Source organism: Kogia breviceps, chromosome 16 (genome assembly GCF_026419965.1).
Source record: "Kogia breviceps isolate mKogBre1 chromosome 16, mKogBre1 haplotype 1, whole genome shotgun sequence".
Classification (NCBI taxonomy): Eukaryota; Metazoa; Chordata; class Mammalia; order Artiodactyla; family Physeteridae; genus Kogia; species Kogia breviceps.
Window position 1 is genome coordinate 19,637,255 of NC_081325.1, and position 26,696 is coordinate 19,663,950.

Here is a 26,696-nt window from a genome sequence, read left to right on the forward strand (position 1 = left end):
TTACTCCATAGGAACAGCCAATAACACCAGCTGTGGAGCATTTTACCAAAACCCACTGGGGCTGAAGTAAGTGTGGTAAAGTGGAAGAAATTATTGCACATTACCAAGCTGTGATGCATTTTACTAAAATCTACTAAGACCAAGAGAAGTGCAGTGTAATATAAGAAATCACTGCAAAATTAATAAAGAGAGAGTGTGGTTGTTCCAGAAGACCTTGGTCCCCAGGTAGGCAGGTCACCCCTTCAGCACCCATCACTCATTATTTCGGCCTCTGTATTAGAAAGGTACAGCAGTGAGGGGAAAGCAGGGAAACCGTGGGGAGAAGTGATCTGAGCTCCTTGATGGAGGGACCACCAATAGAAAAGCTGGCGCAGACTGGGGGAGAGGGACTGTGCAAGAGCTTGCCGCATCATCCGTGCGCCTCACCCTTCCGGGTCAGGCATCTCCAAATTCCCAAGACTCTGGGGACCAGAACCCTGGAGAAGGTGGGGGTTTCCCACAGCGGAACCCCCGGGGAAAGGGCGGAGATGGACGCAGCGGGAGAGCCAGTGTCCAGTCTTAGGGGTCCGATAGGAGCCGAGAGAGAGTCGGCGAGAAAGGGGCGGGGGTGGCAGGGGGCAGCGGAGAGGAGGGGCGAGGCGCCGTCGCCCGGCCCCCTCCCCTCCCCTCCCCTCGGGCGCGCACCCCTCCTCTTTCCCTCCCCAGTCGGTCACCCGAGCGCGTACCGCCGAGGCCGGGCTGCTTCAAGGGGAGGCGCCAACTCCTCGCGGCGGTGGGCAGTAACGGCGACCTGGGAGGCGGAGCGGATGTGGTTCGGGCCTGCGTTGTGGTAAGGACATAGGGGATGGCGTAGGAAGTCGTGGCGGGGGGGCGCCAGGATAGAAGCCGGCCGCTCTCAGACCCCCCCAGCGGCGAGCCGTCTCTCCCCACACCGCCCCCGCCGCCCGAACTCCGGGCGAGGTTTCGGTGAGGGGTAGTCCCTGGGGTGATAGCCCCGCCCGAGCCGCGAGCCCAGGCGTCTCCGCGCGTGCGCAGGTCCTCTGGCGAGGGCTGGGAAGGGGGCTCTGGGGCGACACCCTCGCCCAGGCCTAGGGCCGAGGTGTCGCCGCGCGTGCGCAAAGCCGCTGGCGGGGCTGGGCGCGCGGCTCCCGGATTGTACCCTGACCCAGGCCGCGGGCCGAGGCGGCGCTGCGCATGCGTGAGTCGGCTGGCGGAAGTGGCGCGCCGCGGCGAGGGTTGCCTCTGGCGTCTCACCAGGGGAGTTGCTTTCTTGGAGGCTTCTACTCCTTCGGCCAGCGCGGGAGAGGCGCACCTGCCTCGCAGTTCCTTTCGCACTCGCCGTCCCCCGTTAGGCTGCTGTGTTCATTTATGTCGCCTAGACCCTCGGCTCCCGTCCTGTGTATCTATCTCTATTCACCCAGCTTCCGGCCCCGAACCGGCTCGCGAAACTCATTATTATGCCTTCGACATTTGGTCCTGATGTCGGGGGATAGCGCAGAAAGTTTGACTAAGCTCGGCGAAGCTGTTTTGGGACTGCTGTGGAGGGATGGGGAGAAACCGCCATAAATCTTTATTTTAAGCCGGCAGATACTGCCCTGCTTAGCCCCGAAAATAGGGATTTTCAGACGCTGAAAACTTTACAAGTGCTCTGCCCTGGCCGAGAAAGAACTTCCTGCCTGAGTTGGAAGGCTAATTCAGAGTGAACTTTTTGCTTTTGTTCTTTGGGAAATTACATACTAAGTCGGAACAGTTGGAGCCCAGCACTGTAACAAAATGCATGTCGTAGAGCTGCCTGATGCCGCGCTTGGCGACTTAATTGGAACGACGCTCTTTCCCCCAGAGTGGGAATTGACAGTTCCTGTTTAACGTTTACTGAGCTCCTGGCTTTGCACACTTCTAGTACTACGTTCCTGCTTGGCTTTACACCTTCCTGGGCAGTGGTACTTAGTTAAGTCAGTTTCGTGACTCCTGGGGATGTTCTTGGAATGATTTTTAACAATGTCATTACTGTGTGCCTTGTAATCTTATATGATGTGGTGATACGGACATTTGGAGGCTAGAATGGAAGAAGCCCTTAACTATCAGAGAATCTGAGTACTCAAAGGTGAAATGTAATCTTTCTTTCCCAGGGGACTAGGTAATATACACGTTATTCAGTAGTAGGTAAAGGCAGGTGGAATGCTATATTCTTGCACACCCCACTCCTTCCACGCAGGCCTTAACTGCTGTTACTGGGTTTACCAAGCCGGCCTCCACCCTTAGGCCTGTGCACTTGCTAGTTTCTCCATGCTCACTTTCCCCCTCCACCCAAATCTGCATGGCACCCAGCTTCATTCAGATCTCAAATTAATTGCCATCACTTCAGAGGTGACTGCCTCATCTAAAATAGCCACTTCTCTCACTCTCCATCTCCTTATCCTGCTCTATTTGGCTTTGTAGCATTTATCACTGTCTGATACTATGGATTTGTATGTGTATGTGCTGTCTCCCCCATAATGGCAGCTCAGTAGATATTTGTTAACTGTATAAATGAAATTGGTATTTGGCTCCAGAAGTACTTTATACTGAAGTCGCAATGTGCATTCATTCATTCAAAAAACATTTACTGAGTGACCACTTTGTATCAGGTTGTGTCTAGGTGTTTAGAGTATGTCAGTGAACAAAATAGACAAAGATCTCTTCCCTCTGGAGCTTACATTCTAGCAAAGAATGATTAACAGTAAACATATTTAATTATTTATTGGGTTAGAAAATTTTCTAACTGTAATTTTCTAATTGTAAGTGCCATAAAAAATGAAAAAAGGAGAGCAGAGAAAGGGGACTGAGTACAGGTGTGCGTTGCAATTTTAAACAGCATGGTTACGGTAGGTCTGAATGATAAACTGAAGGTGATGTTCATGATGGAGAACTGGTTTTTAGAATTCAGTATCTTTCTGGGAGAACTTTGTTTGTTTTACCATTCTCTGCTATGTGTTTCATGGGGCCCCACAGCATGTCCGTTGTGACAAATGTAACTGTCTTTTGTAGTGTATTGGTGAAAAAATATTTTTTTCCAAAAAGAGTTCACGTTATTCAGGATTTTAGTTTAATGCAGCAAATCAAATGAAGAGACTGGGCTCTTGAATGGAAAAGACTAGCCAAACGAATACTACAGATGGGTTGAAAAAAAACATGTATATTTTCTTCACGTTTTAACTGCACTTTGCAGTTGCTTCTTAATGTCCCTCTGACTGTGGATGACTAGGTGAAGTTGTTTTCTAAGAGTGGCTGTTGATTTTCTTTATTTGGAACTGTGGTGACGATTCACCTGGTATGATGTCATGCTTTAAGGTACTAAATTATTGCTCTTTGAGATTTCTGAATGAACCAGACAAGCCTAGCCAAATTGCACTCTGTAATTAAAGGATGCTTAGTGAAAGAGACTGATGGAGAGGAACAGTTTTAGAAAGTGAAGTGTTTTTCCCTTTGGGTCCTTTACTTAAGTGGATTACAAACACTGTGTTTAAATATCAAAAGCTATTAATCTAAAACTATAAATGTAGAGTACCCATGGGATTTGCTTATGACTTTAGGACTTTGTCACATTTAATTTTGGTTTTATCACCTGGTTAAAGTGAAATTAAAATGCCCCTAAGATGCTGTTACTTTTGAGGTTTACTGGAGTTGACTTACTATAAATCAAAATTGACCAGGAAAGAGATATGAGAATGTCTTTGGAAGAGAATGGAATTGTGGAATGGAATGATCAGGGCTGCAGGGTGGCATCAGGGACTCCTGTTCAAGGCAGAAAATGGAAGGCTAAATGAGGATACTTACTTAAAAGGAGCAAATAGCGTGCCTCCCTGAAAGGGTTATTCATAGTGTCCTTCAGTGGAAGGCTGACCCAATCCTTCTTGCTTTCATTATCCAGAAGGAACATGTGTCTAATTCACACAGTGATCTCATCTTAACGTGAAAGTCTCCAGGGAATTTAAGGTGTAATAGTTTCTTTCAGCATGACTATGACACTAGGGTGTGTCTTCTATGTGTCTTCAGCCTTGCTAATCTAACCTGAGCTCATACCTATTGGGTTGGCCAAGAAGTTCGTTTGGGTATTCCCATAACATCCTGTGGAAAAACCCGAATGAACTTTTTGGCCAACCCAATAGTACCTGTCTCCCCATGCAAGACAGTGACAAGTACCAGTATTGTGAGTAAATCATGAATTGTGACCCCGTTATAATATCTTCTGTATTACGCTGAATGTATTTGACTGAACAGTTTGAATCATAAATGGAAATGAGCCACGGCCAAGAAGGGCTACCATATTGAACGAGTATTTACATTGTGGGGCAGAGATGGTTAACAGTATTCTATTTAATAGGCATGTTAAGAGCTTTAAAAAAAATTGTATTAGATATATAAGGATCTAAAATTCAAATGGATTTACAAATGTCTCAAGTATCAGTTCATTTTAGCTAGTATAACAACCTAAAAATATGTGTATAGTTTATGTTGATTATTTTTCGTATTTGAAAGTGACACTTTTGCTGTGCTTGGCCGAAAAGACCAACTTTAATGAGCTCAGTAATATTTTCAAACTAAATGCAATTTTGGTTTGGATTGAAGGTCTGCTTCATCACTCTTGGCGAAGTTTGGAAACCTTTGTACAGTGAAATCATTAAAATAGCAACTATGTTTCTGTGTTCTGTCAGTTTGCCGTTTATCATACACATATGGCAATACCATTGCCACTGAGGTTGTGCTTTAGTTTTAGTTCGGCTTTTAGCATTTTAGTTTTGTCCATCCTGTTTATAATTGTCCCACTTTAGTTAGCAGCTGTGTAGGGTGTCTCACTGTTATTTGTCATTGACTTACGGCAGCTCATTCCAGTGGAGGTAAATTATGTCCGTCATCCTTATTTGCAAGCAATCATTGGGATCATGTTTAATTATTTTATATTACATTTATACATATTTATATTATTTCTAGCTTTCTGATGACATACCATTTAATGACTCAGCTAAGCATATAGGTGAGAACCATCACTATCCGGCTGACATGTACTTGGTCTGGAGCTCGTTAACACACTGATACTGTAAACTGTGTGCTGGTGTCCTGAAAGACATTGGTTTTCCGTCATGCCTTGTTTCTTTGATTGTAAAAGCATCGTCAACTGTGTTGCCCAGATGGGAGAATTTGTTGAAAGCATTGAGTTCTGCATTGCAAGAAAACTTTTCTATACATTATGTGTCTCAAGCATAGCTTTAGATTTGACCTCATACTGTTAAGTTGAATTTTAAAACATACATGACACTGGACTTTCTCTGCAAAAATTCTTCTTTTTTTTTTTTCTTTTTTTTCCTTCTGGGATCACTTCTAGAAAACAGATACTAGCATTTAGAAGCTTCTAGTTAATTGCAAGATAACAATTTCCATGGAAAATGCCTTCTCTCAGATATGGTGTATCTAGTTTATTAGCTCTTAAGGCCCCTGCATACTACTGGGTTGGGGTAATAGTGACACAGGCAGCTACCAGCTGGATATCCTTTTGCTCCAAGTTACTTCTTCTTTTTTTTTTTTTTGTACATATTTGCTTTCAATTTAGTGCCCACTGCAGGCACTGTCAGTATTTGTTGAATGAATTAGGCAAATGAATGTCCTATAATCAGTTTAACTCATTTAGGTCAGAAGTATTATCGAGTAATATGACACATTGTCATATTAGCAGACACACTGATTAATACTGATTACCATTAATAAGATGTAGAGACTGCTTATTATATGCTTTGTACAGGGAAATGAATTATTTGTTCTTCAAGAGGATTAGGGATGGGTATGTTTATCTTGTTCAGTTACTGAAGGACTGTCATCCACTGATCTTCAACTGTGTAGTTATGAAGAGTATAGGGAAAACTCTCAAAATACAATATGTACGAAAAGGAATTATCTGTCCCAAACAGGGATAATATAGAAATAAATTACTGAACTCTACAAGTTTAGAAAAACAGTCAAAATAGGAAATGTCATGCAAAAGATTACCTTAGTTGATATATATTTGGTTTTGAAAATTACTCTTGTGGGAAGTCCCTGGCGGTCCAGTGGTTGGGACTCTGTGCTACCACTACAGGGGGCATGGGTTCAATCTCTGGTCAGGGAGCTAAGATCCTGCATGCTGCATGGCATGGCCAAAAAAAAAAAAAAAAAAAAAAAAGAAAAAGAAAAAGAAAATTACTCATGCAAAAACTTGGAACATTGGCTCTTGAGTGTCCAGTTTGGAGCCTCTGAAGGCAGAGGTCAGTGTCAGGAGCTTCTGGCTGAAGAAGTTACCTATTCTCCCATTTCTTTTTATATTGTAAGGCAAATATCAGTACAATAAGATTCTATAATAACATAGTTCTTTTTATTACATTCAAACAAAAGGAAGAAATGCATAAGAACAAAAACACAAGGCACTTTTTAATGTGAGTAATTAAGTATATATCTGAGCCAAGTTATGTATCCCAAAACACATATAAGGAAAAAAAACAATAAAGCAACATATAGTATGTATCATATGGGATGATCTTATGCCATGATACTGTCACTATGAAGAAGAGCTTCCCAATACAAATGCCAGCCTCTGCCCTGGGTCTTCCTCCTGTACAGAAAAGGGGGAAATTTGTAAGCAGATTAAGAAAAGAAGTAAAAAACACATTCTGATACACTTTCTTCTATTTCATGTTTTTCTTCCATGGCATTTAAGATAATGTACTTTTTCTGTGTTATTGACTTATTATCTTCCTATGGTGTTGGTAAAATTTTATTTTACCGTTGGTGAAAGAAATTGTGGTTTGTGAGTTGTCATTATCAAGCCTCTATTGAATTCTTATGTTCGCAATAAAGGCAGTATTAGTATGGTGGTATTCTGATTCTACAATTCTGTTTTCCTTACTATTGGGTAACCTTATCCTCCTATACTCAGATGATTAACTTAAGCCTAAAATCTTGAAAACTGTCATGTTAACTGGAAAAGCCATATCACACCAATTCATTGATAGAATTACATGGCAAATTTTGCCTTTGACGTTACCTCTGTCAAAACTTTCTTATGAAACATTTCCATCGAAGTCCAACCATGTGGCTGTCAGTATCCTTTACACATAAAAATAGTATTGTTTTCTGCATGTTTTAAAACTTTATCAAATAGTGTATCATATGCATCATTCTGTGACTTAGTAATTTTTGATCAGAATTGTATTGGAGACTTATCTGTGTTGATTCTAGATAATTTATTTTAATTGCTGTGTGGTATACGCATTCCACAGTTTACAGATTCTGTGGATGGAGCCTGTTGATCAATTCTATCCACTATTTCTAGCTTTTTGCTATTGCAAACAATTTTGTATATGCACTAGAGCTCATCTAGGCCAGTGTTTTCTAAACTACAAGACATGACTTATTAATGATATTGAAATTATCTTAGTGGGCTGAAACCAACATTGAAAAATGAAATAGAAAAGGACAAAATAGGGTAGGGGAGAATAGAATAATGTAGAATAGAAAAAAATAAGAAAGAGGATATCCCTTAGCATCTCATATAGGAAGGGTAAGAATTATTTTGTGAAACTCTTGTTTCAGGTACATATATGTATCAAAAAAGATTGAAAGACACTGCTGTGGCCTAAATAGTGTTGCGTTGCTCTAAAAGTGATCGGATCAGTTTACATTTCCTCTAGCTATATGAGTATGCCTTCTGATCTTCATCCTCACAAACACTATGTATTATCCCCTTTAATTTTGCCAATCTGATTGGTGAGATCTATATGATTGTGATTACATTTCCATGATAAATTCCGTGGATATGTTTGTTAATTTCTTCTTCTGTGAATTGCCTGTATCCTTTGTCCATTTCTAAATTGGATTGTCTTTTTTGTTCTAATTTTTAGGTGTTCTTTATATATTATGGATACTAATTAGATATCAGTTATATATGTTGAAAATATCTTCTCCCACTCTGTGGCATGTTTTTCCCTTTGTTCATTTTGTCTTTTACTATGCCAAAGTTTTAATCTTTAACATAGTAAAATTTACCAGTCTTTCCTTTGTGGTTTATGCTTGTGTGTCTCATTTAAGAAATCTTTCCCTGCCCTGAGGTCATAAAGATGTTTTCTGTACTTCCAAAAATTTGAAAATTTTGCGTTTTTCCCTTTCCAAATGGTTTCCCTGGCATTTTTTTTATGTTGAAATACTATAGATTAAATGTTAAGTGTTTTTTTGGTAAGTTTCAGCATCCAAGTTGTTGAAGCCCTTTCCCAAAACTTATAAAATATAATATCTGAGGGCTTCCCTGGTGGCGCAGTGGTTGAGAATCCGCCTGACGATGCAGGGGATACGGGTTCGTGCCCCGGTCCGGGAAGATCCCACATGCCGCGGAGCGGCTGGGCCCGTGAGCCATGGCCGCTGAGCCTGCGCATCCGGAGCCTGTGCCCCGCAACGGGAGAGGCCACAACAGTGAGAGGCCCGCATACCACAAAAAAAAAAAAAAAAAAAAAAAAAAAAAAAAAAATATATATATATATATATATATATATATAATATCTGAAAGTTATATTTTATAATATTAATTCTTTTTATAATTGAGCACCTCTGCTGCTGACTTTCTAACAGTAAATAGAGCTGATACAATTTTTTAACTGTATTTTTCTCAGATAAATACTGGCTTGTTAAAATTTCAAGATGGTATATTCTTTTCCTTTTCTTTTGTTCTCTAATAGAATTTATTTATGTTTTTCCATTTTCAGTCACATTTACCTTACCCTAGACGACAACTTCACAAGGATCTAGAAGAAACAGGGTTAAAGATGACTGAATACTGGGCTCCAGAAATTTAGAAACAATCAGGTACAAACATTTTTGGCGGGAATGTTCCCAACCAGTCAGTACAAAATAAAACCATCTGGAATGTACACAGGAAAACTTAAAATTATCCCTGCATTACAGGGGAGGGGCCAAGAGCAAGGACTTTGGAATTAGTCCTGGCTCTGACCCTGACTGACTGGTTGACTGTTAGTCAAAGTATTGAAATATGTCCATTAAACAGAGGCAATGATTATACCTGTTTTTTTTTGGCTATTGTAAAGATTAAATGAGATAATATAAGGCACTTAGTGCTTGGCATAGGGTAACTGTTTATTTTAACTGTTATTATTGTTGCTGTTATTTAGAATTCATGTTTATCACATCATAGATATGGTATTCTATATGTGTATTATGGATTTTTAAGACATATATGTTGATATATTACTATAACATTGATATAATAATAGCCTGGTGATATCACATATAGCAGGATGAGATAACTGTAATCCTCACATATATTCCGCAAACTGTATTCCTCAAGTAGTGCAAATTGGGAAAGCTAGTATTCTCTATTTTATTTGTATCACATTGGAATAACGTTAAAAAAAAAGCCAACCAGGGAATTCCCTGGCGGTCCAGTGGTTAGAACGCCATTATATCACTGCCGAGGTTGCAGGTTCAGTCCTTGGTTGGGGAACTTAGATCCCCGCAAGCCAGCCACGCAGACAGACAAAAAGGAAAAAAAAAAAAAGAAAAAAGCCAACCATTTTCTACAATGCTACAGATTTTGACATCATTTTTTTTCACAGTACTGTATAATAGTAATTAATCATGAATCATTTTTAAATCTTCAAGGACATTCTGACTGACAAAAATGAAATGATGTTAATATTATATTTAGTGTTAATTGAATTTAACTGAATGTTATTTCTTTGAATATGGTAATTTTCATATGCCATACATGTAATTATGTCTTAACCTGATTAGTCAAATAAACGGAATGACCTGCTTTTCACCATTCTAATTTTTAAAGAGTTACTCTACTTGAAACTGATCAAAAACACTGAAAAAATCTATTTATTTTTCTCCTTAAAAACCCAAGATATGCAGATGTTAAAAAATTTCTATTAGCTGATATAGAGTTCTTTCCAGGATACACCTGGTGGCAGAGTAGTTGAGAGTCCGCCTGCCGATGCAGGGGACATGGGTTCGTGCCCCGGTCCGGGAAGATCCCACATGCCGCGGAGCGGTTGGGCCCATGAGCCATGGCCGCTGAGCCTGCGCGTCCGGAGTCTGTGCTCCGCAACGGGAGAGGCCATAACAGTGAGAGGCCCGCGTACAGCAAAAAAAAAAAAAAAAAAAAAAAAAAAAGTATGCTATTTTTTGTACAAGAAAGAACTGGGGAATAAAAACACATATGTCTGCTTATTTTTGCAAAAAGAAATCGAAGAAGAAACCAGTGAAATTGGTTACCTACAATGGTAGAGGGATGGGGAGGGGAAACGAAACAAAACAAACCCCAAGATTACTGTTCAGTGATCTCAGCAGATTAGCAAGATTTCCCTTCTGCTAGGGACACAAAGGGGTCCTAAAGTCCAGCGAGGGGCAGTCACTTCTCTAATTAGATCCCTTTTCCTTCTCTTGTTTGTTTCCTTTTTTGCCTTTGAATTCCCTTCCTCTACTCTTCTACTTTCTCTTCTCTTCCCTCTCTTATCTTTTTATTTTTTATTCCAGTAAACTTGGGGCAGGTCTGGAAAAGGTATTTCCAGTTAAGATGAGGCAAAAAAGAGAAAAATCCCCAATATAGGCTGTCTGCAATCTACAAAGAGCTGTATTCAGAAGATGCTTTCAACGAATATCTTGTGTTCTACTCTGAGCCATGTGTTGTGGTAGTTATAGCAATGAACGGGTCATGGTCCTCTCTCTTAAAGAGCTTGAAAATTAATAGAGAAGACAGATGATATAGGAATAGCTGCCACATGATATTATTTTTCCATGTTGGCAACCAGATCAAGTTTTAGAAATTTATAAGTGAGAAAAGTCTTAAGTGATCCTTTTCACAACAAGCATATCTTTTCCAAACATTAGAAATAATGAGTTGTATTAATTGCCATAGTTTGAGTAATAACTATCCTGAATATATTATTTATTATTCCTTATATGCTGAGAGACCTTTTACAGCTGAAGAAAACAGAATTTTACCAGTATCCTCAAGTGAATATAAAACATTGATAAGGAGCCCTGTTAAGACTTAGCCTTATTTTGGTTATTGTTTTTATCTATTGCAAGGCTCTAACTGCTTGTAGGTAGTATTAGATAAAATACTCTGATGTTGGGCACTTGAAATATGGGTTGTATTTGAGTAAATAGAAGCCGACCTAATGAATCAGAATGTCAACATTATTAAACATGATTTCATTAAATTGCTTCTCAGGGGAGAGAGAATATTTATTCGTATTTATTTTTAGTGATAACTGTGTAATGATTTAACCAGAGTCCAGACATACTGTGTGTTATCTGATGGGGCTGCTTCTGCTGTTACTTTCATGTGGCAGAAGGTAGTCATTGTGGAGCTGGTTAATTAAGGCAAAAAGCACATTCAGTGCTATAGCTACATACTTGATGGCTGTTGTTGCAGATTTTGTGTTAAGGTAACAAGTCACATTTGTTCATTCATCCTTTCATCCTCTTATCCTTTTCATTCCTTCCCCCCTCCCTCCGCCTTAGCAAATCATACACTCTTCAGTGGAGCTGAGAATTGATAAGTCTACTCTTCACAGTGATTTGGAACTTTCCAATCCCAGGGGAAATTTGACCAAGGTCTAAAATTTATTTTTTCTTATCTATAGGAAGTCAACTCTGAAATGAAAATTTTCTACTCATTCCCTAATAGATTTAAGAATATATAGGTTTATCCTGGGATTATTTTTCCACACCTCAGCAGGAGGATTCTCATAGCAGAACAACAGTTAAAACATCTTTTGGGTTTTACAGCTGTTAACTCCCATGCCCCAAACTTAATTCCCTTATTTTCCCTTCACCATATTTGAGCTTAGTTTATTTTCTCTGTTAATTAGAAGTAAAGTAATTTTAACCTGTCCAGTTGCACTCGACATATGGGATCTTGATCTTACCACATACTTTTTCCCCAAGGACTGCACAGGACCATGGAACACCATATGGAAGAAGAACTTTGCCTTCTCTATGGAAAAAGTGGCAAGGTTAGAAAAATCATGCCCTTGGACCATATATTTTCTGTCACATAAAACATACTTCATCAAACCTCTGTTGGTCATCCAACAGGAAGATCAATGAGATAGTGTCTGTCTCTGAGGGGCTCTCAGTATAGTGACTGAGATGCTGGCCGATCACTGTTATGGGTGTAGAGAATGCCAGAGGGATCTGGGGAATCGTCTGAGGAGTAGAGAAAGGGTCCCCGGAGGCGGTGACGTTTGAGCTGGATGAGGAGCCACACCACCCCTACTTTCACAGAAAATGCTGTCCTGCAAAAGGGTCTGAGTTGAACAACGTTTGCTCCACTGCCAGAGATTTTTTTTTAAATGACAAAATACTTAATCTTAGATGACATGTTCTTAATTCATCGCAGATATTCTTTATTTCATTTCCATCGCATCTGAATATTACAGTCAGCCAGCTGAAGTCCGGTCAGTGTCCAATTGAGGTTAAAAGTTTCACATCTTTCAGCAGGCACATCTATCTCTATCTGGTGTTGATTTTATTAAATTTACGAAATATCTGCTCTTCACTGTTGACAGCTTAATATTAGCTGCCACCATTAACTTTCATTTTTCTGTTTTCCACTTAAAAAAATAAAATATGGTCAAAATTCAGTAAAAGATGTAAATCGTCATCACAGCCAGCGTAGTGTACAAACACAGCACAGCTTCTGAACCTGAACCATAGTATTGCCGCGTGCTGACTTGAAGTGCTCATTTGTGAGCTCCTGTAGGAAAGTAGCTTACAAAAGCAATGTATAGAACCTGAAAGTCTTATAGAATGTTCATAGAAAATTTCATTATTTTTTTCTGGGAACAGGTTTTGTAAAATAAAAGACTCATGGAATTAGCAAAGAAATTACTTTATTACATGGTGTTATGCTGCCAGGAAATTCTCAAGACATGAGGTGTTGGCTGTTGTTCTTTAAGAATTTTTTTTTTTTTTTTTTTGCTAGGCATGCCCAACATGTAATTTTAATTCTGTTTTTATATGCGGTATTTTAAATTGAATTGTGACAACTTAATAGTTGTCCATAGTTAAGTGAAGTATCATAATCCACTTGGTTCTTCATATGGATGGAGAAGCAGAGTTATTAATACAGGGAGCACACACTCAAAGGAATGATAAAATGCATTTTGGTCTCTAACTTTATGGAGATGTATTTCCTTTTATGTTTTCCTTGAGCTAATATTAAAAAATTTTACTGCTTTGCATTTCCCAAACAGATGCCAGTGAAAGATGAGAGAGGTGGCTTGGATGTGAGCAAAGTAGTGAAGGTAAGCTGGCCTGGGGTTAATTCTCACCTATGCTGGTGACAAGTGCAGGAAGGAGACCCCAAACTAGGATGCAGATTCCAGGGATACGATCTTGATGGCGTATATTGCCAAGCCCTCACTCCCTGGTAGTGCTTTTTTCCCCTACAGTTTTTTTTTTTTTTTTTTTCGCGTACACGGGCCTGTCACCATCGTGGCTCCTCCCGTTGCGGAGCACAGGCTCCGGACGTGCAGGCTCAGCGGCCATGGCTCACGAGGCCAACTGCTCCGCAGCATGTGGGATCTTCCTGGACCGGGGCACGAACCCGTGTCCCCTGCATCGGCAGGCGGACTCTCAACCACTGCGCCACCAGGGAAGCCCCCCTACAGTTTTTTTATTGCCCACTCTTGGCTCCTGCTCAGCTAGTCCCTTACTTAATAGTTGGGCCCAGAGGTAGTTGGGTGCCTTCTGCAGAGATGCCTGCTATGCAGGCTGGCTGTGGTGTGATTGAGGCTCCTAAAGTGTGTGTCCGGAGCCTGTGCTCCGCAACGGGAGAGGCCACAACAGTGAGAGGCCGGCGTACCGCAAAACAAACAAAAAAAAGGGGGTGCGTGGGAAATTGAGACACAGAGACATACGCATGTAGGGGAAGATGATGTGAGAGACACGGAGAATTTGGCCGTCTGCAAGCCAAGGGGAGAGGCTTGACAGATCTTCGCCTTACAACCCTTAGGAGGAACCAGACTAGCTGATGCCTTGACTCTGAACTTCTAGCCTCCAGAACTGTGAGAAGATAAAAGTTCTGTTGTTTAAGCAACTCAATTTGTGGTACTTTGTTACAGCATTCATAGCAAATGAATACATATACTTTCTGGGTATTTTCGTCCTGCCGATCCCCAAACCTGAGTGGGGGGATGAGGGAACCCACCAGTTGCTCAAACTGAATGGTCAGAACTGACCCATGAACTGAAACCTTCTGGACTTTCTCCTTGGTGTCACCTTTGGCATTGTTCTTTCCCAAGGACTTGTTTTGCTAAGACATAGGCAGCAGATGAAACAGCAGTCTTCTCCCTTTTTTCCTGCTTTCACAAGCAGCTTAGTTTCCAGAGCTACATTTAAGACATAACCGACTGAAAGTGCTACATTTAAGACATAACTGACACTGAAAGTGCTTGCCAGACATTCACCTCCCCAAAGTTCAGCCTTGGATGATTCCTGTGTCCTTGAGGAAAATTAATAGATGAGATCTGATTCCATCCAGGACCTCTGGCTCTTGGTTGCAGTGAGAGCGGTCCTGAAGCAGTCAAGCTTGTAAAGGCAGTTTCCAAAATAGATAGGGTTTGTTCCTCCTCAAACCAATGCTAACTCTTCTACAGAAATGAAGGGGGCAAAGAAAACTTATTTTTTTATTATTAGTCAATATATATATATTTATTTTATTTACTTATTTTTTAAATTCTTTTTCAGCCAGTACAGGCTACTCTGTCATCTTTGAAGATGTTAGATGTGGGAAAGTGGCCAATTTTCTCCCTTTGTTCTGAGGAAGAACTGCAGTTAGTTCGTCAGGCCTGTGTCTTTGGCAGTGCTGGCAATGAAGTTTTATATACTACAGTAAATGACGAGGTAATGTTGAAGAAAAAATTACACTTTCAGTAATGGATTTGCTGAATTGAAGATCTTGGGGGAACTAAGGAGTTAAGGAAGGAATTAAGGTAAAAAAAAATGCACAGAGAGTAGATTCTTATTCATTAAATAATGAAGCAGTTTCCCTAGGGGAACTGTGCCTGTTTGAATGTACAGGTTTGTCAGAAATAGAACTGCTTGAACTAACTGTGGTTTTTCCCACAGATTTTTGTGCTTGGCACAAACTGCTGTGGCTGTTTGGGATTAGGTGATGTCCAGAGCACCATTGAACCTCGGAGACTGGATGCTTTAAGTGGCAAGAAAATTGCCTGCCTCAGCTATGGGAGTGGTCCACATGTTGTCCTTGCAACAGCAGGTAACCTAGGAACACAGGGTGGAATTTTAGCCATTGCTTTCTTTGTTGAGGAACAAGACTAGGACCACCCCATACACTGAGAACATACTTTTTGATTGGCTTTCTGGCTCTGCCCTGGGAACTTGACTGTGCTTTGGACAATATGAAATATCAATATCAAAGTAAGATGATGTAGCAGATGGAATCTAGCAGTTATTGGCACTTTGGGTGTAAGAATGACAATGAGATAAGCCCAGTGAACTCCTTTTGTTTATATGTGTAATTATTTTTCATTAGAATGCTGAACTCACTCAGGACTTTTTGGACTTGAGATTCTTGATCTATGAACAGAGCGATGAAAGCTAGATTCCAAGATCCCCTCTAACTGTTAGTGTTCTGTGATCCTGACTTTAAACAGTGACTGATGGCTCTAGTTGGTATTAGTAGTATAAGGAATTAAATATTCTCATGGCTATTTCATGCATTCAGACTGATAAGACAACATAATTAAAACATACCTTAGAGTTTCCCTCAAGCTGGGTGTTCATTTTATTAGTGTTCTTTAAATGGAAAATAAATTTTATAAATACTCCCGTATATTTATTTCACATTTTAAAAATAAGTTTTAGGGATTTTTGGTTGCCAGTAGTAGCAGGCTGGATTATTCAGACCATTTCTGCACTGAAAATAAATACAAATTCTAGATAAAATATTTTTTAAAATTTTCTAAAAGCATCAAAACACTGATAAGGCAGAAAGGAATTATTAGACCAAATATATTTAAGAGAAAGTATGAACTAAGAAGTTAGAGGGGACCTTGAAGCTAATTTTGCCTTAAAGCCACCTGCCTATGCACTTAAACAGTGTTGTGGTCTGATGTACTTATGAGGTAAAGGGGTCACAAGTCAAAGACCTCACATGTTAGGCTGGGACCACAAAGGGCTACACGCTCAGGGCAAGGATGAGTCAGTTCTTTCATCTCTAAGGGACACAACAGAAGAATTCCTTGGCTCTGAGCAAAGCAAGGAGAAAAAAAGCAAGAAAACCTCTCCCTGAGGTGTTGTATCTGTGGATTTGTATTCCAATTCACCTTAGATTGGATGGTCCAAGAAATCTCAAGCCTTGGATTTATCAAAGAGGTACCTTTAAAGTGCCTTAAGAACATGAGAGAAGTTAATGCAAATTCTTTCTAGATGAAAGTACCTTCATTCTAGGCCTGAAGGAATATAATGCCATCGAAAAATAATTTTTCAATGGCAATTAGTAGCACATAGTCAAAGATAACCAGGTACAAGGAAACAAGGCACCCTGAATAAGAACCTGCAAAAACAGCAAAAAACAACTACTAAATAGCAGATATTAGAATTACCAGACACCACTTATAAGATGGCTGTATTTATTATGTTTGAAAAAATAAAAAATGAGCTTGAAGATACCTGAAGAGATTATAGAAGACTTGAAAGAGAACCAAATAAACAATATAATTATCAAAATGAAAAAAGTCAGTGGAACAGTTTGAACACAGCAAGAGAAAATTAATAAACTGGAAGATAGGTCAGAAGAAATTGTCTCGAATGTAGCACAAAGAGACAATAGGGTAGAAAAATACAGATGAAAGGAGTATATACTGTATTATTCCATTTATGTTAAGTTCAAAACCAAGAAAGACTAAATCCTGTTATCCAGGATGTATATGTGGGGGGTTTTTGGGGTGATCATAAGATCATATTTCTTGACCTGAGTGGTAGTACATGGATGTGTACTTTGTAATTATTTATAAAACTGTGTATATATATTATAAGAACTTCTCTGAATATGTATTATACTTCACAATAAGTAATATAACAAAGATTCAAAAAATTAACTTGGAGATCATTTTATAGATAAGGAAATTAAGGTTCAGAGAAGTTAAATGACCTTACAGTCTTTTGAATTTCAGTGTTTTTTTTTTCTCTTACTCTTAGCAGCCTTTTCTCTGTTGTTTATTAAAAACCTATATTCCAGCTATTATAACTGCATCCATTTAAATTTCATCTGGTTGCTTTGAGGTAGAATGTAGTTAAACTTTCCAAATGTATTCTTTTATAAAGTGAGTTTTGTGGAATAGGGAAGTTGATTAGCTTTTGCATATGAAGTTTTAGTTTCCATTTGTGGAAGTGTGTAGTATATGTATTTTCATTGTTGGAAAGTTGATTATGTTTCTTTTTATTTTCAGAAGGAGAAGTCTTTACCTGGGGTCACAATGGTTACAGTCAGCTAGGCAATGGGACATCTAATCATGGTCTAGCACCCTGTCATATCTCTACTAATTTGTCAAACAAACAAGTCATTGAAGTGGCCTGTGGGTCTTACCATTCTTTGGTGCTAACATCCGATGGAGAGGTGAGGACAGTCAGCATAAATCTCACTGATCGTAAGATTTCAATAAGATTTTAATTTCAATACATTCTATAGATTCCTATAGCAGTCCTGGAAATATGATCATTTGATTAAAATAATCACCTACCTCAAATTCAGTCTTACTCTTGTTAGCAGTTCATAGTCATGGTGTTTATATTATGAAGTGTGCCTGTATGTAGTAAGGATTTCTATAACTGCAAAATTTAAAAGGATGTATTGTTACTTCTCTGTTGCTATACTCAAGGGGGTTATTTGCAAAAAGAAAAATCCCCAAATGCTGGAAAATATGGCTGAAGCACAGTAGATATTTTTATAAGGATTATTTGATATTTGATTATAATCATTGCTGTTTGTGTAGGTAATGCCAGTAACCTAATTTTATAAAGTAATATGCTTTGGGACTTCCCGGGCGGTCCAGTGGTTAAGACTTCGCCTTCCAATGCAGGGGGTGCGGGTTTGATCCCTGGTCGGGGAGCTAAGATCCCATGTGCCTCGTGGCTAAAAAACCAAAACATAAAACAGAAGCAGTATTGTAACAAATTCAATAAAGACTTTAAAAATGGTCCCCATCAAAAAAATCTTTAAAAAAAAAATAAAGTAATACATTTTGTAAGAATGCGTTCTATGGAAACTTCCCTGCCTGTGTTGTGAGCATTTATGGATATCAAGCACTTTGAGGGCCAAGATGAGGCACCGTAAGTGCCAATTGAGACACTTTATATATTAGTGTGTTTCATTTATTGATCTCTTCTTTCAAATAGGTATTTGCCTGGGGTTATAATAACTCTGGTCAGGTGGGGTCTGGATCGACAGCTAATCAGCCGATACCTCGAAGAGTCACTGGCTGCTTACAGAATAAAGTAGTTGTGAACATAGCCTGTGGGCAGATGTGCTCCATGGCAGTGGTGAACACTGGGGAGGTAAGAAAGTTATTTCCTGTGTTGCTTAAAAAAGCCTGTACCTTCTCAGTGTCATACCGACATGGAATGCTTCTTTTCAGCTTTCGTGGGCATTGAGTCTCTCATCTTCTCTCAGGTCTATGTCTGGGGTTACAATGGAAACGGGCAGCTGGGACTCGGCAGCAGCGGCAACCAGCCAACCCCCTGTAGGGTAGCAGCTTTGCAAGGCATTCGTGTCCAGCGGGTACGTCCACTGTTGGTTCACGTGCTGCCTGTTTTTAAGGCTACGGGGGCAAAAATACCAATGTACTAAAAACTCAGTTGTCTTAGCAGGGTGAAAAGGTAAGCTGCTTGGCTATCTTGACTGAAGTAAAGGTTAAAGCTCTTTTCCTGAATTTAGTTGTAGATGTTTATCAGAAAATTTATATTTCCAGTGCATTCATACATAGCTGTTGGGATGTAAATTTTTATCATCTTTTCCAAGGAAACTTTGGCAGTATGTATCAAGAGCCTTAAAAATATTCATACCCTTTGATCTGTAATTCTACTTAAATTTAGGGCATTATCCTAAGGAACCAAAGAGAAAGTGACTTGCAGAAGGTGTAGTAAAGATATAGGGGAAAAAAAAAAAGAAAGAAAAAATTGATAACAAATAATAGTAGCACAGTTTATCTAATCAAACAGTAAGTTAATGGTTAAATAAATTGATATCAATACTAAATCTATATTAGAGATGATGCTTACAAAGGATTTTTAATGGTAGGGAAATAATGCTATATGCAATGTTAAGTAAAAAGAAAGATACAGGACTACTTATACAGATATGATCATATTTTTAAAAAAGCAATCAGTGCATATCTCTATATTTATATATAAATAGAAAAAAATCCTGATCTTGAGATGACTTTCCTAATTATACTTTCCTATATTTTTTTCACATTGAACATCTTTTATAATAAAAGGAGAAAATAATTCTTAAAAAATAGGAGTGTCTTTTTCTTATTCACTTCACACTCCTTGATCTCTGTAGCATAATGAATGCTGTATTAAAGATAAATAAACTGGACTCTTGTCACTGAAGGACTCATGTTGATCTTACTGCAGTTTTCACCACACACGGTGCCTAAGCTAGATCTGGAGGGATGTTGGTTAATTTAATGCCTGCTTCTCTGGCAGACTGCCTCTTCCCTTTTTCTTTTTTTTTCATTTTTTGATTCTTAACCTGTCTTGTGAAACATGTTTCTTTCTGTTTGCAGGCCTGAGTGGATTTGGTTTTTCTCTTTCCAGGTTGCCTGTGGCTATGCACACACATTAGTATTAACAGATGAAGGTCAAGTGTATGCTTGGGGTGCAAATTCTTATGGCCAGTTGGGCACTGGCAACAAAAGTAACCAGTCCTACCCTACTCCTGTTGTTGTGGAAAAGGACAGGTAATACGTGCATTTTCAAAATAAGTTCAGTGTTCTTTCGTGATTAAACTAAACTTAGGCATTGTATAGAATTATGGGCAATTGACTGCTAGTATTAGAATATTCTTGAACAAGACCATTCATTCCTTTTTAAAATTAGCTTTAGAATTTTGGGGCAAGTTGATCGATGTTAAATATTTTGTTTTCACATACCCGTATTTCATCTATACCTCCAATAGCTACTTTACACAAACTACGATGACTAAACCTCCAACAGCTTTTTCTGCATTATTCTTCTCGCTCAAAAAAGACCCCCCCCCGCCCCCGTTCTCATTGTTTTCTATTTCACATTCTTAAGAAGAAGTTGATAACATTGGAGGTCTATCTTCTATGGTTTAGGAAGATGAAAGTATCTCAGATGGGGGCAGCTACTTATAAAATTTGCCAGTTGAAAAGAATAGGGCTGTTTCATTACTTCAACTCCCAGGCTATCACTGTGAAGCAGAAAAAAAAATGGTTAAAAAATTAAAACTGAGTTGTGTGCACTTGTTTACAAGGTTGTATTAAGTCCGTAGCATATCCAGAGTTTTCCCCCAGATTATCCTACTATTTTTGAAGGTCTCTTGAAATTTCTCAAACATGGCTATATCACTCCCTTTTCACTCTTCATTTCTTGACACAGGAGCATGGAACAAGAACATTTTATTATCTATTAGGCCAGGGTTGAAATCATTGTGGAAATTAATATTGCTGTTTTCATTTTTATTTTAGATATTAATTTTTGCTATATCTGATTTTAAATAAATATATGGATAAATTATTTTGCATTTGTAGCAGTTCTTTTATATGTTTCCATTGGATTTTTTTTTTTTTTTTTTTTTTTTTTTTTGCGGTACGCGGGCCTCTCACCGTTGTGGCCTCTCCCGTTGCGGAGCACAGGCTCCGGACGCGCAGGCCCAGCGGCCATGGCTCACGGGCCCAGCCACTCCACGGCATGTGGGATCTTCCCGGACCGGGGCAGGAACCCGTGTCCCCTGCATTGGCAGGCGGACTCTCAACCACTGCGCCACCAGGGAGGCCCACTTTCTGTCTTTTTAAAAAACTTCATAACTCAAAACATTTTTTTTGAATTATATATGTAAAAAAAAAGTAGAAATAGCTAAATACTTGCACACTTGGTCTTGTCCACGTAAACATGATTTTGGCTACGGATATCAGGGATGAGTGTTTTGAATGAGATGGTCCTGCTTTTCTCAGTTTTCCGTGCTTGAATTTCAGGTGGTGATTGCTGAGCTTGTAGGCTCTCCATCGCACAAATATTGCAAGGGAGGAACCTATAGGTTTGCTGGGACTTGTTCGGCTCCTACCTGCCCTTTTCAATGACTGAAACTTTGCAGATATGTTATGACTTATCTCTCAGGAACTCCTAACTCTTGGGGCCCATCACGGGGAGTCGTGGCTAATTAGAACGAACAGGATTGACTTGGGTCGGGGTGGGTCGTCAGGTCTTGGTTACGTATTCACAGAAGCGGAAAGGGGAAATTTGTCTACGTGGGATTATTTACTCAAACAGCAACCCAAGAAAAACCTGATTAAGTCTATTTATGGTGAGGAATGCTAACACTTTATGTCACTGTTTATGTTCACATAGAAGTGATTTTAATAATTAAAATGATTCTCTTCTCTAACCCAGTCATTCCCAATCTTTCTGAATTTTCAGTACTTTGATTTACCAGCATGTCTTTAAAGTTCCCTAAAAATACAGTTTAAGTTAGATTGATCTAAAACTAACTTTGTCTTGAATTTTTGTGAATTTTGTGACTTCTTGAGGTCATTAATCATGTGTTGGCCTCTTACAGAACCAGGATTGGGAAACAGTGCTCTGGATCTTTTTATAATCATGATTTCTTCTTCATTATTCTCCTCCCTCACAAATTACCTTTTTTCTTTCCTTGTTTGTTTTTGTTTTTGTTTTTGCGGTACGCGGGCCTCTCACCGCTATGGCCTCCCCCGTTGCGGAGCACAGGCCCCAGACGCGCAGGCCCAGCGGCCATGGCTCACGGGCCCAGCCGCTCCGCGGCACGTGGGATCCTCCCGGACCGGGACACGAACCCGCGTCCCCTGCACCGGCAGGCGGACTCCCAACCACTGCGCCACCAGGGAAGCCCTCCTCGTTTTCTGTTTTGCATTCTGTCTCACTCTCTGCTGTTTCATGTCTAGTACTTCTCATACATTAAGCTGTGCCATTGTAGCGGAGATCCGTTGAGGTAACACCAAACCTATTTATTATGAACACGTAGTAATTTTTTTCCATTAAGAATGGCTACAAAATAAAGTGTGAAATATGCCAGACATCCTGACAGTAAAGGTTAGCTCAGTTTATAGTCATTGTCTATTGCATGTATGCCTGGAAAACTGAACTTCCACATTTGCTTCTTGGTATGAATCAGATGTAAGGACAGATGACCTCAGGCAAAGGCAGGGCGCCTTGGCTGATGGTCGAGTCCCAAGCTGAGACCTGAAAGTTCCCTCTAAACCTTCTCTATTCTCGTTGCTGTAGCAGCTGCCGCAGTCGGCCAAGCCTCAGCCCCACCCCTGACTTCCTTCGTGGCACTGGGTGCTCCGGGTAAATGCCCCAAGGCCGTGCTCAGGGAGGGCCAGCTTTCCTAGCTTTTCTGCATCCTTAACCCCTGTGCTGTGGAAGCAGTGGCCCACCCCCTCTAACGAATGGCAAAGGCCGTTCCCCTCTCCTGGAGGCTAATGGTAAACATTTCAGAAGTGAATGTAGGAATGAAGTTATTTTGATTTCCTGACGTTGACTAGTTTAGCATAGAAGGACACGATTGTGTTCCAGTCAGTTACATTTTTCATAGAACGTTATCAGGGAAAAGAGAGGCTGTCACTTTAAGTGGTCTCCCAAAGTGCGTAAGAACATTCCTGACGAAGGACTTTGTGCATAATGACATTGAGGGGCAGTGAGCACATCTGTTGATTGGAACAGAGAGTGTGTGGGCAAAGGTGATTTGAGAGAACATAGATGGAAGGACATAGATGGAAGGCAAATTAGGGAATGCCTTAAGGTCATGTGTCGGGATTTTTGTCTTATGGGAAGTCAACAAAGGTCTGAATGTAGTGATGAGAATGGTGTTTCAAGAGGATCATTAACCTGCCGGCGTTGTGCGATTTAGGTCGGAAGAGAAAGTCTGAGGCGGGGAGACCTAAGAGTTGCCTTGGTCCGGGTATGGGTGTGCCTGATGAGGGTGTGGCAAATGGGAGGCGCTACAAAGAAAGACTTGCTGTTATTCACCAAGCGGATGTTCTGAACAAAGAGATCCCTCAGGAGGGAGAAGTCAAAGATGACCCTGAAGTTCTGAGCCTAAGTCACTGAGGATGCTGGTACCATTGCCCGAGAGAATCAAGATGGTACTTTACTTGGGGAAATAGTTTATTTTCTTTAAATCTGTACGGTGGCTTAGTCTGAGAGAAAATAATTATTTTCAACTCAATGAAACAGTGGTTTCCATTAGGAAGTGTTCTGAGAACTACCTGCCTGTCAATCATGAACTTACTGAAATAGAGTCTAACATGTGCTTGATCCCAGAAAGCTGCTCTCTTGGGTTCCAGATGATAGAGTCCAGTGAGTCAGAACCACTGCACTTACCGTTTGCAGTGTGAGTTGGGGTGATCCACAGCAGGCTTCATTTAACCCTAAAATTGGTAAAGTTTTGATGAAAATATTTATTGACCCTGGGTCGAGATGGCCCAAACCTTTCTGATCTGCTTTAGTAAGTAATGTTTTAAGAAAACAATTAGGGCTTCCCTGGTGGCGCAGTGGTTGAGAGTCCGCCTGCCGATGCAGGGGACGCGGGTTCGTGCCCTGGTCCGGGGGGATCCCACATGCCGCGGAGCGGCTGGGCCCGTGAGCCATGGCCGCTGAGCCTGCGCGTCCGGAGCCTGTGCTCCGCAACGGGAGAGGCCGCAACAGTGAGAGGCCCACGTAACGCAAAAAAAAAAAAAAAAAAAAAAAAAAAAAAGAAAACAATTAAATCACTTTTTTTTTTTTTGGTCTTTGTTTTTGGTCTCTGCTCTTTTGGATTGTATTAATACTTGAATTTCAAAACAGGATGGTACATATTTTTATGGGCCTACTGGCTAGAAGCGGTAACAAGCAGACCTTCATGTTACATAATTGCCCCTGAGGCGTAGCTTACATATAAATAACTGTTGGGTGCCTGACAATTGAGAAGCCTAGGTGTCTTAAGTCTTGTTTTTGTTTTTAATCAGTTAGACCTAAGGGAAGAAAAAAAAATCACCTTGTTTCTTCTCCTGTTTGCGGTGTTTACTTGGTGTGTGTTTGTGGACCTAGAATTACAGAGATTGCGGCCTGCCACTCTGCGCACACGTCTGCAGCCAAGACGCAGGGAGGGCACGTGTACATGTGGGGCCAGTGCCGGGGCCAGTCGGTGACCCTGCCTCACCTCACCCACTTCTCCTCCACCGACGACGTGTTCGCCTGCTTCGCCACGCCTGCCGTCACCTGGCGCCTCCTGTCCGTGGGTGAGCTGATCGCTGTCCATCGGGCCTGAAAGCTGGGACGACGACTTCTGGTGTTTTCATTTTTTGATAGTGAGGACTTTGTTCAGTGCAGTATCAGGCAGTTTATTTCCCTCTAATGAGCTCCTGTGAAAGGGAACTCATTGGATCGATTCATTTTTCTCAAAAGTATTAGAAATCAGTATCTCATACTAAATTAAAAGTCCTTTAGATTGCTTTCTGATGTGATTGGGAAACTATAGCTTTTATTTTTAGCTGGTATATTTACTCAGACTTTCAAAAATTTTATTTAGTGTGGTGGTTTGGGACTTTAGTTGTTTTGCCAGATTTATAAGCAGATGTGTCTGAGGTTCTTATCCTTAATGATTGCAGCAGCGGGAATCTGTATTTAGGAAAACAGTGCATAGCTCAGTGGGGCAGTTATTTGGGGAACTGGTGTTTTCGTGTCAGCAGAGCCATGCTGGGCCTGCGTCCTCCTTAGAAAGCGCTGGTGTCGCCCCACCCCCACCCCACAGAACCTGACGGCCACCTCACTGTGGCTGAGTCCCTGAAGAGAGAATTTGACAATCCCAGCACCGCAGACCTGAGATTTCTGGTGGATGGAAAGTACATTTATGCACATAAAGTTCTTCTCAAAATTAGGTAAGGAATCATTTATTCCAAGAATTGAAATAAATATGTTTGTTGTTTTCTAGTTCCAAGGAACTATGTTAGGCACGTCTGTGATTCTGAAAAAAGGTAAGGCTCTTTTTGCCCTTATGAGCATGCCGTGCAGTGGGGAAAACACATTATACGTGGCATTTCTTCTGTATTCTGTTTTCTTTTTTTTAATATATATCTTTATTGGAGTATGGTTGCTTTACAATGGTGTGTTAGTTTCTGCTTTATAACAAAGTGAATCAGCTATATGTATACATATATCCCCATATCCCCTCCCTCTTGCGTCTCCCTCCCTCCCACCCTCCCTATCCCACCCCTCTAGGTGGTCACCAAGCACCGAGCTGATCTCCCTGTGCTGTGCGGCTGCTTCCCACTAGCTATCTATTTTACATTTGCTGACACTGAACATTTAGATGCTTGAAAAAAGAGAAGAGCAACAAGCTCAGGAGTAAAGCTAACACAGAGATTTTTAACAATCACTTTTATTGATGTATAATCTTTGAGCAACTGCATCCATTTAAAATGTGCGGTTTGAGGAGTTTTGACATTCGTATACTCGTGGGAAACCACTGCCCCAAATCAGGCCACAGAGCGTTTCCATCACCCCTCAAAGATCCCTCAGGCCCCAGCCCTGGGGCAAGCACTGATCTTCTTTCTGTCACTATAGATTAGTTCGCATTTTCTAGAAGTTTAGGTAAATGTAAATTATACAATATGCATTCTTTTCTGCCTGGCTCCTTTCTCTTAGCACAGTGATTTTGAAATTCATTTTGTTGCTGTGTAACAGATATTTAAATCCTACTTCAATGAAGCACAAACTCAGTATGGCATTTTAGTCTCCAGTTCACTTCTTAGTGAGGTCAGGATGTGCAATATCTGTGCACTCTCACTGTAGCCCATAAACCGTCATAGAAGTGGGGAGGTTACGGTTTGCGAGGGCTGCTGTAACAAAGTTCTGTAGACTAATCTGTTTCAACAACAGAAATTCATTCTCTCATGGTCTGGAGGCTAGAAATTCAAGATCAGGGTTGTTCATAGAATGAGTTCTTTCTGAGAGCTCTGAAGAAGAATCTGTTGCATGCCTGTGTCCCAGCTTCTGGTGGTTTGCTGGCAGTCTTCGGCAGCCCTTGGCTTGTGGCAGCGTAACTCCAGTCTTCACACAGCATCCTCCCTGTGTTCAAATCCGCCCTTTTGTAAGGATACCAGTCCTATTGGATTGGGGTCCACCCTAATGACCTCCTTTTAACTTGATTACCTCTGTAAAGGTCCTTTCTCCAAATACTGTTATAGTGAGGTTAGGACTCCAGCATATGAATTTGGGGATACAATTCAACTCATAACAGGAGGAGAAGAAACAAAATTACTCAGAGTTTATGAAAATAAACCTACCTGATTTCTATAAGTGCTGCTCCGCGGACGTGCTGTGGGAGGGCCCCTGGGAGCTCGTGGCCGCAGAGGCAGCTACCCCGCGGCAGGTTAGCATTT

The 26,696-nt window shown here is 40.6% G+C and overlaps 1 protein-coding gene across 2 annotated transcripts in view; it reads left to right on the forward strand.

Annotated features, from left to right (window-relative positions):
• Positions 1-497: 497 nt before the first annotated feature.
• RCBTB2 (RCC1 and BTB domain containing protein 2) overlaps positions 498-26,696 on the forward strand; it is a 35,832-nt gene continuing 9,633 nt past the window's right edge. The window contains exons 1-12 of one of the 2 annotated variants that reach the window (XM_059042269.2): positions 498-829; positions 8,763-8,862; positions 11,974-12,041; positions 13,284-13,334; positions 14,779-14,934; positions 15,160-15,310; positions 17,505-17,671; positions 18,451-18,609; positions 18,725-18,832; positions 19,876-20,018; positions 24,364-24,554; positions 25,067-25,193. In XM_059042269.2, the coding sequence (XP_058898252.1) occupies positions 11,988-12,041; positions 13,284-13,334; positions 14,779-14,934; positions 15,160-15,310; positions 17,505-17,671; positions 18,451-18,609; positions 18,725-18,832; positions 19,876-20,018; positions 24,364-24,554; positions 25,067-25,193 (1,307 nt within the window). In that variant the 5' untranslated portion in view covers positions 498-829; positions 8,763-8,862; positions 11,974-11,987. The remainder of the gene's footprint in view (positions 830-8,762; positions 8,863-11,973; positions 12,042-13,283; positions 13,335-14,778; positions 14,935-15,159; positions 15,311-17,504; positions 17,672-18,450; positions 18,610-18,724; positions 18,833-19,875; positions 20,019-24,363; positions 24,555-25,066; positions 25,194-26,696) is intronic. The other variant, XM_067016694.1, reaches the window with a different exon arrangement.